The sequence below is a fragment of the Prinia subflava genome, chromosome 1, assembly GCF_021018805.1.
Source record: "Prinia subflava isolate CZ2003 ecotype Zambia chromosome 1, Cam_Psub_1.2, whole genome shotgun sequence".
Lineage (NCBI taxonomy): Eukaryota > Metazoa > Chordata > Aves > Passeriformes > Cisticolidae > Prinia > Prinia subflava.
This window is the reverse complement of record NC_086247.1, coordinates 20,841,596-20,859,067: the sequence shown is the minus strand read 5'-3', so window position 1 is coordinate 20,859,067 and position 17,472 is coordinate 20,841,596. Positions and strand designations below refer to the sequence as shown.

At 40.0% G+C, this 17,472-nt stretch overlaps 1 protein-coding gene across 5 annotated transcripts in view; it reads left to right on the top strand.

Annotated features, from left to right (window-relative positions):
* The window catches only part of GRHL2 (grainyhead like transcription factor 2), a 67,448-nt gene that overhangs the window by 30,033 nt on the left and 19,943 nt on the right, over positions 1-17,472 (top strand). For 4 of the 5 annotated variants that reach the window (XM_063389980.1, XM_063389991.1, XM_063389971.1 and 1 more), the window contains exons 8-11: positions 1,483-1,577; positions 10,338-10,496; positions 15,993-16,080; positions 16,167-16,306. In XM_063389980.1, coding sequence (XP_063246050.1) covers positions 1,483-1,577; positions 10,338-10,496; positions 15,993-16,080; positions 16,167-16,306 — 482 coding nt within the window. The remainder of the gene's footprint in view (positions 1-1,482; positions 1,578-10,337; positions 10,497-15,992; positions 16,081-16,166; positions 16,307-17,472) is intronic. The other variant, XM_063390001.1, reaches the window with a different exon arrangement.

Genomic DNA, 17,472 nt, shown 5'->3' with positions numbered 1-17,472 from the left:
TGAGTTCAAGGTGAGAATGAAAAGCCTGCCTGCCCTCTCAAACGCTTTGTTAATTTGCTACATCACCAAATATCTCGTGCTGTTCTTATGGTATGAACAGTGATTTTTTTTTTTTACTGTATTCAAAATCATTCACGTGTCCCAGGGGCACAATTTTATTTGCCCAGTGAGATGCCAGCATTCTTGTGTTTCAAATCAGAGAAAAATATACTGATTGCCTGTCTCAAACATGAAATAATTCTTCTTGCAGCAATGGTTTTTGTTATAAATGATTTTAAAGCAGTTATAACCTAGAAATTATTTTTTGGAGACTAACAGTTTAGGCAAAAGGACTGAATATTGAAACTATTTGTGTGTCTCACAGAATACAAAAACATCCACTTTCTAGAACTGATTACAAAGCATGCTTCTGAAGCACAGATTTGGGCAAACTTTAGATTAGGCATGTAATCTCAGCCCTCTGGCACTAAATCCAATTACAACCCTCGAGGGACTCTTAGGAAATGTTTGTCCCAGAGAGAGTTATTCCATTAGTGTGAACTATCTGGAAGTTCCATTAATCAAGCAGATATTACCTGGTATCCCTCTTGATCTGTCATCAAAAAGAAGAAAATGTGTTAAACTATCCAGCAAAGTGAGAGGAAAGCAGTGCTTATTCCTTTTTTCAATTATAAAGAAGACTTAAGAGTTGTCTGGTTTGCATAGTTTTCCACTCTTACTGTTTTTGCGGGAGGGTTAGTCAACTTTGAAGTCTTCCTCCCTTTTGCTTTTCATTCTTTCCAAAATGCTAGTTTCTTGATGATAATAATAACAGCACATGGGGAAGAAGTGAGAAGAAGGTGCAGATTTTGTAGTCAAACAAATTACAATTTTTTTGTTTATTTGTTTGCTGTTTTAGTAGTGTACATACTTTGGAAAAAGGATCTTTGTGGTTTTTTGGGGGGGATTTTTTTGTTGGTTTGGATTTTTGTGGGGTTTTTGATTTTTTTAATAATATATAAATATTAATCCAGCCTCCAGTGCAGTAATTCCAGGGAAAGTTGAAATGCACACTGATGATTTCCTCCATTCATAGCTCTTAGACTTTTAGAAAGCTTCTTTCTTCTTTAGAATTTACCATGTTTTTCCTTAATATCAAGGTTTGAACAGTCCCTTTAAATGCTTCAGTTGTTTTCAGTTAATTTTCCAGTTTTGGCCGTTCCTTGGCCAGGCTAATGAAGGCACTGACTCACTGCCAGTAGAGTCACACTCCTTTTTGAGAGCCAACAATATTTTGCAAGAATGTTAGCTAGCGATATAGTATGCATAAGACTCAGGTTGCATTATATTACCTCTTTGCAATTAAGATTATTCATAATTAATCATAAACAATACAAGAAGTAGTTTTGATGCAATAGACAACCCAGCTTAAGAAGCAAGTAAGTACTATGAGTTGTAAAACAAAATTCAAATTTTTTCATGACTCTTATTTTTTTCTTACAGCTGATTACAAGGAGAGTTTTAATACCATTGGGAATATTGAAGAAATTGCATTCAATGCTGTGTCCTTTACCTGGGATGTCAATGAGGAGGCAAAGGTGAGGAAAAGCCACACAGATGGCATCCCTTTATAAGTACCATCCGTTGTTAGGCACTATTCCACTTCTTTCTGACAAATAAGAGGGCTTGTTGGTAGGTGCAGCCTGAGAAACAGTAAAAGATTTCTTCCTATTTGCAAAGCCAGGTGTAAAACACAAGCTGAGTGTTTTCTTTCTCTAAATTATGAACTTCCTTTCTATGCTATAAGCATCTCCAGTAATTAATATTCTGTAAATTAGGCTATGACTTCCCTTGTGTTGGTGCCATTTTTTAATATTGTTAGACTGTCTTTGCAATTGGGAATGAAAGTATTTTTGAGAACTGAGTTTTTTTGTTTTGTGGGTTTTTTTCGTTGGCTTTTTTGTTTGTTTGTTTTGGTTTTTTTGGGTTTTTGGTGGGTTTTTGTTTTGTTTTTTTGTTTTTTTTTTTCTTGATGGTCAAGTACCCTCAGGCATGGGCTTTTTCATTCAGGAATGTGACTGTTAAGTGGACATCATAAACCAGGGCATCAGAACACCTTAACTAGTTTCTTACAGATAAGGTTGTACAAAGGCTGTCAGAGTGCTTCAACTGCATGGATTACTGTGGGAGAAATGAAAAACTGTCGGCAATTATAAGAAGAAGTTGGCCCCTGGAAAGCAAACAGCAAGGGAAATAGGCTGTGTAAAATGAGTGGGGGTAATGCAGTACTCTTGGGGATGTAGAGTTAATAAACAGCAAACACTGAGCTCGCAAACTCCTGGTGCTGTTTTCATGTTGAATACAAAATGCCCAATGTTCAAGTAAAGCTATGAATCTTTCAAATACAAAGACATCTTCATGCACAATTGCCCACTGCATTTCTAGCAGCATTAGAGAGATTGCATCCTCAGAGTGAGTCCTCTGAGAACTTGAACTGAATACTGAGTGGTAGCATTAACACTCACTGTCCTGACTCCCTGACTGAAGGTGCTGCCTGTTTATAGTAACAGGGATTTTCATCTCTGATGCACATCTTAAAAGACAATAGTCCTGAAAATCACCCAACTCTTTCAAAAGCCGACCTTGATAAACAGAGTTGTACTTGGCCCAGTTGCTAATGGTGCTGTATTTACTCATGTAGTGATTACATTTCCACCACCCCAGATATTTCCCTATGATGTGTTTCCATTTCAAAATACAGCTGTGGGTTGTCCTCTGCAGTCGCAACAGGCAACTGTTGTGTGATTGCTGTGCAATCAAATACTGATTTGGGATCTCCAACACAGCAGTCTTTCTCAAGGACCTTTACAGAAGCACTACCAGGGCTACAACGTGGCAGTCTTGTCCCAGGGCTGGCAGTTCCCTAAGATATTTGCATTTGCAGCTCCAAGTCAGGCTTAGCAAGACACCCCTGCTGATCTAGGAACAAGGAAATCACATCCACTAATGTCAGGTGTTAACTTCAGATGTTTTGTTCTAATCTCACACCACTCACCTGGCTCTTGCCTTCGATGCCAGAACATTAAGAACACAACTTTTGCAATGATCACTGGAAACAAAACAAGCTAAGGTTTTAAAATAGACTCTTACTGGATGAAAAAAGCATTAGGAGTGAAATTTAAACTGCTTGTATTTCTGCAGGAAATACTTGTTAAAATGAAAATTGTCTTATGCATATTTATTTTTTGGGTATCAAATACCTGATCTGTTAGGAGTTTGAACTGTAAATATATTGATAAAAGAGGATTAATAATATGCTTTTGTGTTTCGCTATCAAGCATAAATCAGATTGTTTGTGAAAGCTTATCCCCTTGTCTGCACTAAAGTGTTTCCCTTACCACACACATGTATGCGTACATGCTTGCTCCTGTTAGAAAGTATAATACAATAACTGGTTGCACTGGGTCTGGGGATTCCCATAGGATGCCTCTGCGGTGTTGGAAAGCTGTGGGTTCTGAGGCACGTCACTGAAGGCTGTTTATTCTTCAGCAATTACCTCATCCATGGGAGATGAAGAATTTCAAGGCATAATTACAGACTCCCTTTTCCTAAGCTTTTTGAATGATGATCTTTCAACTGACTCCATTGTTTCTGTTCAGTATTGTTTTCCATTTTCACCACAATTTCAAGATTAAAACTTAACCCCCTCAGAGGTAGAAAAGCCTTTTTTTTCCAAGTCAGACCAAAGTGGCACATAACAGTTCTTTTCAAGGCCTCTGAGATGGGATGTGATGAAGCACCCTACTGGCCCTGGAAGAAGCAAGAAAAACAAACTTCTTGTTGGAAGTGCACTGGGGAGTGATGTGGAAAATCAAACAGAAGCAGTAGAAATCACCTAACCAAATATACCGCTCTCTCCTGGGAAACCAAATCCCATATTTAGAAAACCTATCTTGAGCATCAGATTTCTCACTTTCCTACTCTAACTGGATGGCAGCTAATTTAAAGCCATATTTTTCCTCATTTGAAGTCAGACTTTTCCTCTCACACACAGGCAGAGCAGGCTTCCACTCTCAGCCCTTCAGGATGAGGATATAAGAGAATGAGTGAGGCAGCCAGAATCTGCCAGCTGCCAGTAAGCCTGCTTAAGGGTTGGTAAGGCAGCATCCCATGTGGGTCTTAGTGGAATAAACAGGAATCCAGAGGGTACAGGCAGAGCCTCTCTGTTGTCCCAGTAATGTCAATGGAACTGGGCTGTTGGCTCCAGTTCATCAAGCTTTGTGCATCATCTTCCAACTGCTGCTTGGCAGAACAAGGCAATGGAAAGGGAACCTTGTACAGTGCAGGTCAAGATGTGGAATAATCACACTACTGCTTTCTGTGCACCAGGGAAATAGCACCAAACTCAGAAACACCACTCTGCTAGTGTTTCCTCTGCTGTGCCTGGTTGACAGCAGCAGTCCACTTGCCTTTTAACAGAGCAGAGTTAGTCCTGGCACATCCTTACCATTTTCTAGAACAACATCCTTTTCTGCTGGGGCTGTTATCTAGAGGTCACTGTGGGGCTTGTGGTTCAGAGCAGGAATCCAGGGAAATGAGGGGAAGGCTCTATTGCCATGTGGCAGTGCTTTCTTAAGACAAAAATATGCTGTAAGGGAGCAGGGATAGGAAGAGAAGAACAGTTTTGTACAATCCCTCTTTGTTTGCTTTCCATATTTAATTCTATCATAAATATGTGGCATTTATGGATAAGGTGATTTGTTGTCTCCCTTTGGTTGAACCCAAATGCTATGTTTGGTATTTTTAAAGGAGTTATTTAAAAAAAGATGAAGAAACAAATAACAATTAACAAGAACTGGCTGACTTTTTAACTGTCTTTTGAAAATGTCTTTATAATATGCTAGAAACTACACAGTTGCCTTGCTGCTGCCCTGTAGAAGATTTTGGTGTAGCATTAGCCAGTTGACAAAGTTCTAGTGGAGGCTCTTGAACAGTTTGGCTTCATTTCTTGTAGACATTCATCTGTCTGTTTGCAGTGTTAGCACTGACAGAAGTTAGTTTGCCAGAAAGATGATTAAAGAGGCAGAACTCTCTTGGTTAAAGGATAATTAATATATATGTCATAAACCATACTAGCTCTCTTCATTTAAATTTGCCATGATGGTGTTACTTCTGAAACAATTGTATATTTTTATGGAAAGTACTTTTTAGCCTAAAAATCAAATATATGACAGCAGTGAACAGTTGCTAACAAAAAAATCACCTTGAAGAGACAAACAGTTTTCATTGATATCAAGAGACTATAGATTTCTGCTAAGCACTGCAACTTGGACATGCAATAAACAGATGTTTGTGGCTGTGTTAGTCAGGCAGGTGCTGGCAGAGGAGTGAGATGATTTCAGTGAGTGCAGGAGTTGGGTGCTGAGCAGTTGCTGTGTATACTTGCGTGCAATCACTGTCCTACTATATTTAACCGAAATGTAGATCTTTAATCCAAAGTATGCTGAAGCCTCTGGGAACTTTTCCAGTTATTTAATGAGTTTTGGCATAGCTCATACAGTAATAAGCTGTTTTCAAAGAGCGAGTGATTTGCAGGATTAGGTTCTTGGATATTGTGGGCCAAAGTGAGCTCCAGTTCCAGTGGGTACAATGGTAAAATCAAGCTTATAGAGCAGCACTATCTCTAGCAGTAATTTGTATTGTGAAAATTCATATTTCTTAAACATTGTTAGTGATACTTAGGACAGGCTTTGACTAGTATAAGATTTTTTTTTCTTAATTGTGAATTTCCTTCTCAAGTTACATCAAATTTAATTTAATTGGGAAGGAAATTAACATCTACTGTACTATAAAAATGTAAAGGTTGAAGGAAATGCTTCATTTTGGAGAGTTAGTAGCAGAAATTATGTAGGATTAGACTCGGCAGCTACTTTAATAAGCCTTGTCTGTGTGTGCAAGTGTGCATATATATATGAGTGTATATATAGATGCGAGACATGCACATACACGTGTATATATTAGAGAAGAGTTAACCTGTGGTAGCACATAATGTTGAAATTCAGTGTATACAAATGGCTTGCTAAGTATGCATCTGGGATTCCAAGCAAATGGCATTTTTATGTAGTTGCCAGGGTGTGGTGTAGGTTGAGGAAGCTTCAAAAGAGTAGTGTAAACATTTGCTGGAGACATTTGTATTGAAATAAAACAAAGGTCTTACCTTTGTGTGGGATTTATAAGGTAACGGCTGGCAGGAGAAACTATAAACCCACACTTTCTGTGTATAGGAGGAATGATGGGATTGATGTTAGTCATTTGAGAGACGAGTCACTTAACTCTTTGTTCTTACGGTCTGGAGGGAGGAACCTTTTAAAGCAAGCTTTTAAGAGACCCCGCCTGGGTTCTATGTAGTGCCAGTATTTGGTAGAGAAATTGCTTTAAGTTTCTTATTTTGTGCTGTAATGCAGCCTTCCCTCCCTTCTGCCCTTGGCAGTTTCTGAGACAATGGGAGGCAGAAATGTAAATAGTAATAAAAGGCTTATATTAGAAGTTTCGAAACTGTAGACCTTTAGTATATGAGCTGAGAGACCGCAGCAAGTCATGTTGGGTGAATTAAATGATAAAAAGGGAAATGCTCTTCTGAGCCTTGCTTTCTCCTAAGGCAGCTTACTGTGTTTGTGTCTTGTACATCCCTAATTATGCTGCAGTATTTAACAAACAGCAATTCTCATAATAGTAGCTAAACCATGGAGGAGTGTCGTCTCCAAAAGACAGAGTGCTTTTTCTAGACATGCTCTATAACAAACAGAAGAGTTGTTACATTAGGCCACTTGTGAAACTTTCTCAGCACCAAATGTTTCTCCAAATTAGTATTTAATTGCCAATGGCACGCCTGAGCTGGAGACTAGATGGGTGGAACTCTGCCGTTAATTGCTCTAATCTAAGATATGCTGACATTTAAAAAAAACAGACATCACTATAATGACAATTGTACAATGTGTTCCAGATAGCAAAACGTTGCTAAAATCCAGTTTGCACGGGAAAAAAAAAGTTGCATCTGAATTCGGGTACAATCATAGTCATCATAGTCACTTTTATTAATGTAGTTCTAAGACAAGTGTAGACAGGGCTTGGGAGGGAACAGTGATTTCTCTTCCTGCTACTGTAATTTCTACTTAACTGTACATTTTCTAACCATGTTAATTCTATGCAAAAAAGCACAGCAAAGGAGACCTTAAATCTGAGTATCTTCTAAGAAAAGTAGAGCAGCACTCCTTTTGTGACTGTCCATGGGATAGTTTTGCCCCTTGTCTTGTCAGAGTGGGAGTACATGCATTATGGACAGGAGCTGGGAAGAGAGGAAGAGGGGGAAGGTGAGTGTTGCAAAGGGCAAAGCAGGCTGTGCTTGGACAATGGCTGAAATCAGTGCTGCTCAGAGTAGGTCACTGCTTTGGGAAGGGGATTTCTAGTCAGACCAGGGGAGAGAGAAGGGGATTTTTGTCCCCTTCATTGAGTCCAGATGTTTCTCCAGGTCCTCTTCACCACAGCAGCGTGCTGCTCTGGTGCGGATCTTAAATCATGCAAACAGAAAAAAAAGACCCTAAAATAAATAACATAACCTATGTCCTCTTCCCTTTCCCTCTATACCCCCTTGTTTTCCAAATCCAAAATCAGTGTGGCACTTTACAGGAAAGCTAATAGAACACTGCATGGAGACAGAAGATTTCCCCAGTATGAGTGATCTGTTTTAATTTGAATCCATCTGTCTATCTGTGAGGTGCTAATGATATGATGGAAAGTGTAGTACACTTCATGTGCGTGAATGTACAATCATTGCTCCTCAGAGAGATCCTGATTTATTACAGTGTCAGGACAAGATATTGAGTCTTACAGCATCTCTCTGTTATTCATGCTGAATAATCTGTTATAGCTGTATGGGGACTCTTGAAACCATAAAGTCTGTCTTCCCCAGTTGCTCCTGTTCTGCTCTGCAATTGTGGAGGCAGTGAAAGAGATGACACAGTGTATGTTGTTGATTAAGGTGGGACAAGATCTTTTTTTGCTTCTCAGTTGAGTATGCAGCAAGCGTGGGAGATGGACAAACTGCTAGGTAGATGCAAAGCCTGCACGTCTTCTCACATTTGAGCGTACATTTTGGAAAATCCCTGTGCAGAAGTATGGGCTAAAATGTAGGGAGGACAGGTTCCGTTTAATGCTAGACTACACTCCAGTGCTGTGTGTTCACACACACTTCAAACCATTGCCCTGGCACTATAAATGATTCTGAAGGCAAATGAAAATACAGGCTGACATATTTCAAAGGCGTATTCACTGTGTCTACACTTATCTTTGGAGCTGGAGATCAACTTGTAATTTGAAACAGAAATAACACTATCAGCTTCAAAATCAGAGTTTCACCTAGGGCCTTTCCCTGCCTCCCTCGTCTCTCCACAGTTAAAGTTCAACTATTTCATTTGTAAATGCAGCTCTGTGATACAATCAGAAGCAGAAAGGAGGGACCATTAGCTCAGTCAGGCAAACAAGCTGCTCTGGCTCCATCATAAAGACCCTGACTGTAAAGTTAACTTCTGCCAGGAGGGTAAAGTATCCCCCACCAGCCCTGCTGGAGCCCTCCTTTATTCTCAGCTGTCTTTCCTAGGGATGTTGCATTCTGGTCACTCACGCTGTTGTTTTTTTTCCCTGTTTGTGGAATAGAGACGGTGGAGGGGGGATGTCCTTTATGCTCTCCCTTCAAGAATCCTCCCAGACCCAAGGGGTCTGCTGCCTTCTCCCTTCTCCTCAGCCCGGTGAGGTGTGCATCAGTGTGCATCAGGTCTGTTTGAGAGACCAGTTTGAGATCTCGTCCTTCCTGAGTGTCCTTATTCTTCTGGAGCAGGTTTCACATCCTTCTGGTTCAGGACATATGTACTGCCGGTTTTCTCAGTCCTTTTCCTTGGTTCACACTTTTTGGTGTATTGTTGTTGCTTTTTAAACTGGGGGCAAGTGAAAAGTAGGATCAGGTTAATACACAATTGCCCCAAATTATTATGTAATGCACATATTCCTCACTAGGCTGAAAATTAGATTTTTACTTAGTTTCATCTCTTGAATTTTATGCACGCCATCCTGACTGAAAGCTATCAGTGATATTTCAGTTCGTAGTGCTTGCTTTACATCAGAATAGTCTTTGGGAGACTTTGGTGGTGGGAGACCCCTCTCCCAGGTCCTGTACAGATGAGACACACCTTGTCCCACGGTGCCAGTTGAGTTAAAGAGAGGGAGATGACTAGTAGCTATCAAGTTGTAAAGTTTTTGTTGCAGAAGGAGAGCCAGAGATGGATTTCTGAAGTTCGGGGAAGCAGGAGACTTGCTGGCTCAGTTGGTTAAAGCATGAATGCCAAGGTGGTGGGTTCCATCCCTGGATGGGCCATTTCACTTAAGAGCTGGACCTGGTGGTGGTTCTCAGTTCCTTCAGCTCAGAGGATGCTGTGATTCTCTGAATGCAGTGCCAAGTTATGTGGATACTGTGTAATAATGAGAACTTCTGAGAAGATAGGTAGGGAGTAGTTTTGCGAATATTTGAAAAATTACTTCCCAGTTTGAAAGACAGGGTGAAATACATCCTTAAAACCAAGGAAAGGCAGTGAAGGTCCCTTAAAGTGAAACACAGGAGTATCTACTGATGGGACGGAGAAAGGTGTAGTATTGGTAAGAGTGTGAAGAAATTTTTTAAAATAAAAAAAGAGTAGAGTTTATCTTTGACTCATTGAATTTGAATGAGCTTTCAGATGAACAAGCCATACCTAAGGCAGCAGGAAAGGATGAACCAAAATGATCTGTATTAACAAATAGTGCAAACATACAGAGCAGGTTTGTAGAGTGGAACAAGTAAGGGCTAAAGACCTGACATCTACATGAGACACATTTTAGGAGGTTTTATCTCAGATTATCTTTAGTCAGTTCCCGTGAACTAAGCAACTGTGAGCAGCTGGAGGATCTGAGGAGTGCTTCTAGAACAAATCTTTCTGGTTTGGCTCTTCCAAAAAGAATCCAATTCATGTATTGTGAACTCCGGTGTGAACCAAAGCACGGTAAGTTGGGACAACCAAATGATTCACCTCAAATGTGAGTTTCTGATCCAAACTGAAGCACTAATATATGGCTTTCAAGTTTGTCCTTCTTCCCAGCATGGGAGTGTCTTTGCTGGACAGAAGTGGAGGATAAATATGTGAATTGCCTGAGCATGAATTACAGCTGAATTAAAACATTTTTATTTTATTGTCCCATTTCTTGTCATATATTTCTGGAAGTTTAATTGTTGTTTGCACCACATTTTTAAAAGTATTCTCTCTGGCACACAGATTTTCATCACAGTGAATTGCTTGAGCACAGACTTCTCCTCACAAAAAGGAGTAAAAGGGCTTCCTTTGATGATTCAGATCGATACTTACAGCTACAACAACCGCAGCAATAAACCTATCCACCGAGCCTACTGCCAGATCAAGGTTTTTTGTGACAAGGTAAGTGGAAAGCACAGTTACCACGGATGAAGAAGGGATCTTGTTAGGCAGTTTATTGTTGCTGTATTTTACACCTAATTAAATGATGTTTCTTTTCTTAAAGAATTGTATTTCATCATAGCATTTGGACCAGCTGTATCACAAATCTAACAGATTATCATGTAATTATTTTACTGCTTTGCAGACTTTCTGGCCCTAATTCCTCAGCTTGTGAACGATAGTTGGACTGTTTAGGGACAGCATGTTATAGGTCATGATTCTGGAATATCAAAAAAGTAATAGAAGGTGCAAAGGCAAAGCTCTCTATTTGGAAGGTCAGTGCTGATCACAGGCTCACATAAGTGGCAGTGTGCTGATGCCATCCATTCTAACTCTCACAGTCAGGATAGGTAGCACTTAAACTTCATGCCAGTTTCTCTGACACAAAAATGCACTTTTCTGTGAGGGTCTGCCAAGCTCCCTTTTATGATGCAGTGGAAAACAGCAAATTCCAGTGACACAGCTGATGGGCTTTCCCCCTGCTTTGCTTACAAATAGTTATTTTAGAAGCTCTTATGTTGCTGGGATTTTCTTATCAAAAGTAAAATACAAAAATATATTAGCCATTCCCATTTTGTAATTCAGTGACTATTTTTGTGTATGAAATGTTCACACCCTCTTTAGGAAAATTTTGGTGTTTTTGCTGTAGATACGACTGCTCCTATATGGAAACTTACAAGATGTCTCAGCATCCAGACATAGATCATGCCTGAATGAATTAGACAATGTCATGATCAGCCGTGTATCACCAGGTAGAAACAGCTGCTCAGAAATGTCAGTGATGATTCTTCGAATAGAGTGTGACCACTTTTTGGTTTTGTTTAGCATCTGCCAGCTGATGACTTTCTCCATGCTGAGAAAAATCTTTCATAGGGGAGCTGATGCCTGGATTCTAGTCAAGGTTCAGGGATTCAGGAGCCTACATCTATTTAAGTGACTTGGAAATTTATCCAAATTAGTCTTGCCATCCTACAGGTGGGAATAGAAAGACAAAAAGGCCGTGCCCCAGGCAAAACGTAACATTAACTTTTTAATGGAAAGGGTAAGAGTTCAACTGTTTCAGGTCTCAGCGTTGCAGCTCCTTCCCCCTTTTCAGTTCATTCCCTTGTTGCTGTCTTGACAACAAGATCTTGAGGGCTAATCAGTCAGTTGTGTTAGTGGAGGAAAATCTTTAGAAGTAATGAATGTAAATGTATTCACTGAGGTCTTCTTGCAGCTAAAATGCTATGCTTTTAATTGTAACTTTGAATGTCAAATATTGAGAGATTTGAAGCTACAGCTGGATGTTAAAAGCTCAGTAACTATCAAAGTAACAAGTTGTTTTCATCTACCTGTTTCTGAAGAGCAATTAGAAAAAAATTAATTATTGTAAAAAAGGAAGGAAATTCAGAGCACAAACTCATCAAGGGTGACCTCTAGGTACAACTGGTGGAGAAATTTGAATAATACATGTTCATTGCATCTGTTGGCTTAATTGGAGCTTCAAATATCCAGACTAGAAAGCAGGAAATGAATGTGGAGTCTATAAAGCAAAACTGTCTCAAAGTAGAAGGAAAGATCACAGGGGTAGTTAAAGTGTTATACACATCAAAAAGGTATTGGAAGTGGGAACTGAAGGGCTCGAGGGTATTGATAATAGGCTATATATCTGTTTAATGTAAATGTATACACACATGTAGAACTTTTGAAGTTAATGCGGGTGTGAAAATGACTTGAGAGAATGAAAATTATTGAGGTCAATTCAAATGGCAGTTTGTGCTAATTGGCACTTGGTAAGAGATGAATTCTTCCTTCTCCCCAAACTTATGCTGCCAGACCTTTAGCAACATCCCTTTGTCACAGGGCTTTTGTAAATAAATGGAAAATTTCCACTTGCTGGTAGCATTGGGAGAATTCATCCTGCTCAGAGGAAGGTAGCTGATGTGGCTGGGTATGCTCATCTTTCCAAAATGTCAAAATAAACCCCTGGCTCTGGTTAAGGTGGTGCTAAATGGTACAGTTTCTCTTGCTAGCCTGTGACTGTCCTTCCAGTGACAGGGACAAAGCTTGCTGCCTCTTTGGGAAAGGCCATGAAGCTGAGACTGTTATTTATTGCCCACCTCCTTGTCATGATCAATTAAAGAGGTACTATAAGAACATTAAGAAAAATCCCAGGAAACATATAATGATCTCTATAAATTCTCAGAGTGTGAACTGCACTGTTATGCCCCAGTCTGACAGGCTCAAAGAGAAGCTGATGAGAAAAGAACCTGATTTATTACAATCACCTGGACTAATGGAACTGCACAGTAAATTCCTCCTGCCTAAGTATGAAATGTTTTTCATTTTGGAACATGGAAGAAAAAAATGTTTCTGGGCCTGAGGTGTTATTACAAATGTGTCTTTCTGCAATGGTGATGCCTCTTTAGGACCAGTGGATGTATTTGTATATTCACTTAGATAAATCACAGGTGGAGGTGTCCAGTTTTTAAGAACATTCGCTGACAAATTAATGTCTTATAGCTGCAACACAGCATAATTCTTGTGGAAGGAGTTATCTTTGAAGAAACAAAACTGCATTTAACTAAGTGGTACATATTATATATATTTTAGTATTTATCCTGGCAATTCCTTGATTTTAGTATTAGTTTACATATAAACTAGAGAGCAACACCAACTCACATCCAGTATGTGCTTTGTGACATAAATGTATGGAGATAAATGCTGCAAAGGCTGTAAATGTTACTTAACAAATCCAGCTTTACCTTATTCTCTATTTGTTCTCCAATCTTTTGTCCATGTTTGTTTTTCAGTAGGCAATCTTCAAAGCATTCGTTACAGTCCACATCTTGTTTTCTCAGTGGTAATTTTCTTCCTTTCTTTTTATCATGTGCAGATCACTGATGCTGCATTCTAAGAACATATAATTTTTATTCCTTAAGTAGGTTGTCAGGGAAACTTGCTACCAGGCCTATTTATATTTATATATTTCATGATGCTTTAGCCACTGTATGAAAGAACTGAGACTTCAGAGCTACTTGATTTTCTATGTGTGATTATATTTGCTGAAAAGAAGCAGAACTTGAGTTGGCAAATACCATAACATTGATACAAAATAATAAATGAATCCAGTTCTCTTTAATCTGAAAAAAATACATGTTCCTTGGAATATATGCAGTTCTTGTGTCCTTGTTATTGGTGTGGAACATCATAGAGAAAATGGACTATCATAGCGTATTGAGCAACTCTAATTGCCTATTAATCTGCAGCTTTGGAGAGGTGAAGGCTAATGTCTGTGTGCCTTCCCAATGAGATGTGGAATGCTTTAGCCTGGAACTAGAAGCAAGTGTACACCTGAGCATCAGAGTGGTGATGGGAGTGGTCCTTATGAGGGCAAGGGCTTTGTCAGGCTGGAGCTGGAATGCAAGTTTAAATGAGTTGAAGAATTAAGAAGAAAACACTTTGAATCAGGTGAAATTCATAGGCTGCATTTTATTAACATTAGAGCAGAAGTATTCCTTGCATTTATACAAAGCCCAGATATCAATGAAAAAAATAAGAACTAATTTCATTATTTCACTGGTCACAGCATAGTTTATAGTTCCCTGTAAGAGGGTTATTTCTTCTGTCCTGAAGAGATATGTATACTGTGGTTTATTAGGTATATGTCAGATGGCTCAGATGTCAAAACTATGCAGCAGAAAGGCTCAGGTATGCAAAAATCATTTTGTGATCTCATCCCTGTGATGGTGACGTCCATCCTGTAGGCTTGGCTGACCCCTGCCATGTGCCAGTGTGGGTTGCTCCAAGCTCAGAAGGGCTGGTAGGTAGTTTTGTGGGTATTGCAGTTGCCACATTTGTGAAGTGGCTGTGGAACAAATAAACACTGGTGGATGGAAATGACTGCCCAGCTCAGGGATTCCCTGCACCCCAGAGATCTTGGGGTGTGTTCCCTTGAATGAATGAAGAGAAAGCTGTGAAGCATCACCAAGTTCATCGTTACAAAGAATATTACAGAAAATCAGGAAAACATGTATTTTTTATTATGTATAAAAGGCTGAATCCCCCTCAGTTTCTGCTTTCCTGAGAGGAAACTTGCACTTGCTGCCATGTGTGAAATACTTTGGTGGTTCATCCTGTTCCCTGTGAGCAGCAGAGTGGCAGGTAGGACTGTGGCCACCTGGCAGAGCCCCTTGTGCAGCACAGGTTTCTCACGACTGTGACGTGTAATTTACTCCTTTCTTAGAAAGAACAGGTGGCCTTAAAGGTTACAAATGTACCTCTAGAAACAATTTTGATAAATGCACAACTCTGAATCCCTTGGCTTCTGTGCTTGAGGCTGGTGAGGGACAACTGGACTGGGACCTGGTCTGGAGGCAGTGTTTCTCTTTGACACATTCATGTTTTCCTAAAGAGCTATTTTTTTCCTCCAGCTCTTTCAGCCTCTTGAAATGTACTGATAGATCACAGCCAGGAGTACATCTTTCCTTGCACTCTTTTTAAACTTGGTTCATTGACTCATGTGTGAATTTTGCCATCTTGAGTGGGTATTTTTTGCCTTCCTTACCTCCCTCCCCTCCCTTTCTATTCAAGAAACTTCTAATTTTAATTTGGAAAAAAAAATCTGTAATCTTGCATGCCAACTGTCTGGGAGCATATGGATCTTCATTACCCTTCACAATGTGATGAGTATTATTTATAAAGTAAATTAGGAGAACTTCAAAGGAGGTGTTGCTGCTTTTTATGTCAATAACAAGTTTTATTTTTTAAACTTGTTGAGCGTGTATTTACATAACAGAAGCCTGCAACTTCCCAGTAGTTCCTGGTGCCTAATAGGGCAGTGCTGCATTGCTTTCCTATTTCTGAAGAGCTTCTCCCAGTTTGAAATGCATGTGTTTTTCTGTAAGAACCCTTGCAATGTTGGCAAACTGTCAGCAGAGCTTTTTGGACTGTCAGTTCTGAAAGGCTCTGCACAGCTGGCTACAGTGGAGCAATGCCACCCCCGACAAAGTGGGTGGAGGAGAGTTTAGGGAAGACCTCAGCACAGACATGTAAAATGATAGCAATCCTGCAGGTGTTTTATGCCATTACGTACACAAAATATTTGGCCTGAGCACTCAGTCCATTGCAGAGACACTGGGCTTGGGATGCCCTTTGCACAGGTTGCACTGGTATCAGTCCTGCTGCAGACTGCACACTGCCCTGTCCTGGCTCCTCCAAACCAATGTGTGGATGTGTTCCCCCTGCTGTCTGCAGCCCTGGGAGCTGTGGATGTGTCAGCTGAGTCTCAGGCACAGGTGATCCATGCAAAGCCTGGTTCCTTCCCAACAGACTGGACAGATCTGTCTTCAATGAAATAAACAGTTTCTCTTTTAGCATTTCTGTGTATCTGTTGCTGTAGTTCCAGGCATTGCAGAGTACAATGCTCACAGTGGTCCCTCTTTGGCTAATATCTGTGAGTTGTGTTTTTTGCAACAGGGAGCAGAAAGAAAAATCCGAGATGAAGAGAGAAAGCAGAACAGGAAGAAAGGCAAAGGCCAGGCATCCCAAGCCTCATGTAATAATGGTGAGTAAAGTGGGCTTTTCTGCTCTGGGGCTAAGTCTTGCTTAACATGCCTCCTTTCACAACCCTGTGCTTTGTGATCCACCTAGCAGCTGAAGGGAAGTTGAGTGCACTCCCTCTGCAGAAAAAAAGTGATATCACCTTCTTCAAAACAATGACTGACCTGGATTCCCAGCCAGTTCTCTTCATACCGGATGTTCACTTTGGAAACCTACAAAGAACTGGACAGGTAGGAAATAATGAGATGAGCAGATGCCCACCTGGCTGCCTCTGCTCTGGGACAGGTTTTAGGGAAAAAAAAAAAATCACTGTTCCTGGGGGCTGCTTGGTATCAGCTTCAGCTCTCATTTTGGTAAATGCAGTTTTGGCACATCACTCATAGAACACCTTACAAGTAAGATGTATCTTTCTGAGTTCTGGGTGTGATGAAGGAGTTTATACTTCTTTGACAACTGACTAGTTTGGTTTTGTCACTGTTTTGTCATTCTTTGCTTTTAAATATAAGGTTGATTTATGACTGAAACACAATCTAGTTTTTAGTGCACTTTTTGGCTTGGTGAAATGAAGTGCCACCTTGTGGTAGCAGAGATCCCCTCCTTGTTACAGCTGACAACAAAGACCAAGCTCTTACACGTGTAGGAAGGTCAAGAGTAGGGTCACTGAACACCCTACCCATTTTCTGTTGGCACCACCTAGAGATCTGGAAATTCCTCGAAAGGAATATTTTCACTCTTCCAAGTAAAACTCCATCATACTAATGCTAATATGCAGTATTGGCAGCTATTATCATTAATAAACATAAGGAAGTCTTTCTTGACATGACTCTTCTACTTTATCACCTGCTGGGAAGTTGAAAACCTGAACTGGAGGGTCAGCTCTGACAACTTTTTTACTATGAACGTGTTATTTATTAACATCTCAGGGAGTAGAATGAGACCTTTATGTATGTGTTTATAAAGACAAACAGCTGATGAGGAAATTTAATATGCATGTAGCTGAAAAATAGTAAAATGAGGAAGATTAAATGAAACTGAGTGTTGGAATTGTCAATTATTTTGAAGCAATGAGCATTGTGGTTGAGCAAAGCTCAAAGAGTGCAGACATTGTGATTGCAGCTGTCACTGGCTTATTCTCCCAAACTGGAAAGACACCCACTCACAGATCAGTGTTGGGTACCTTCTGTTCTCATGGCTTTCAAACCAGAATGTGGATTTGGTTCAAAACAGGAGACGGTGAAAGCATTCCTTATATATATATAATCCTGTAAATAATTCTCTAAACTAACTGGAAGATATCCCCATTTCCTAGCTCTTAGGCAATGTTCAGCCATGTCTTTTATTGCTGTAACTCATAGTTACCGACCTCAGCTTTGCACACACACACCTCTGAGCTATT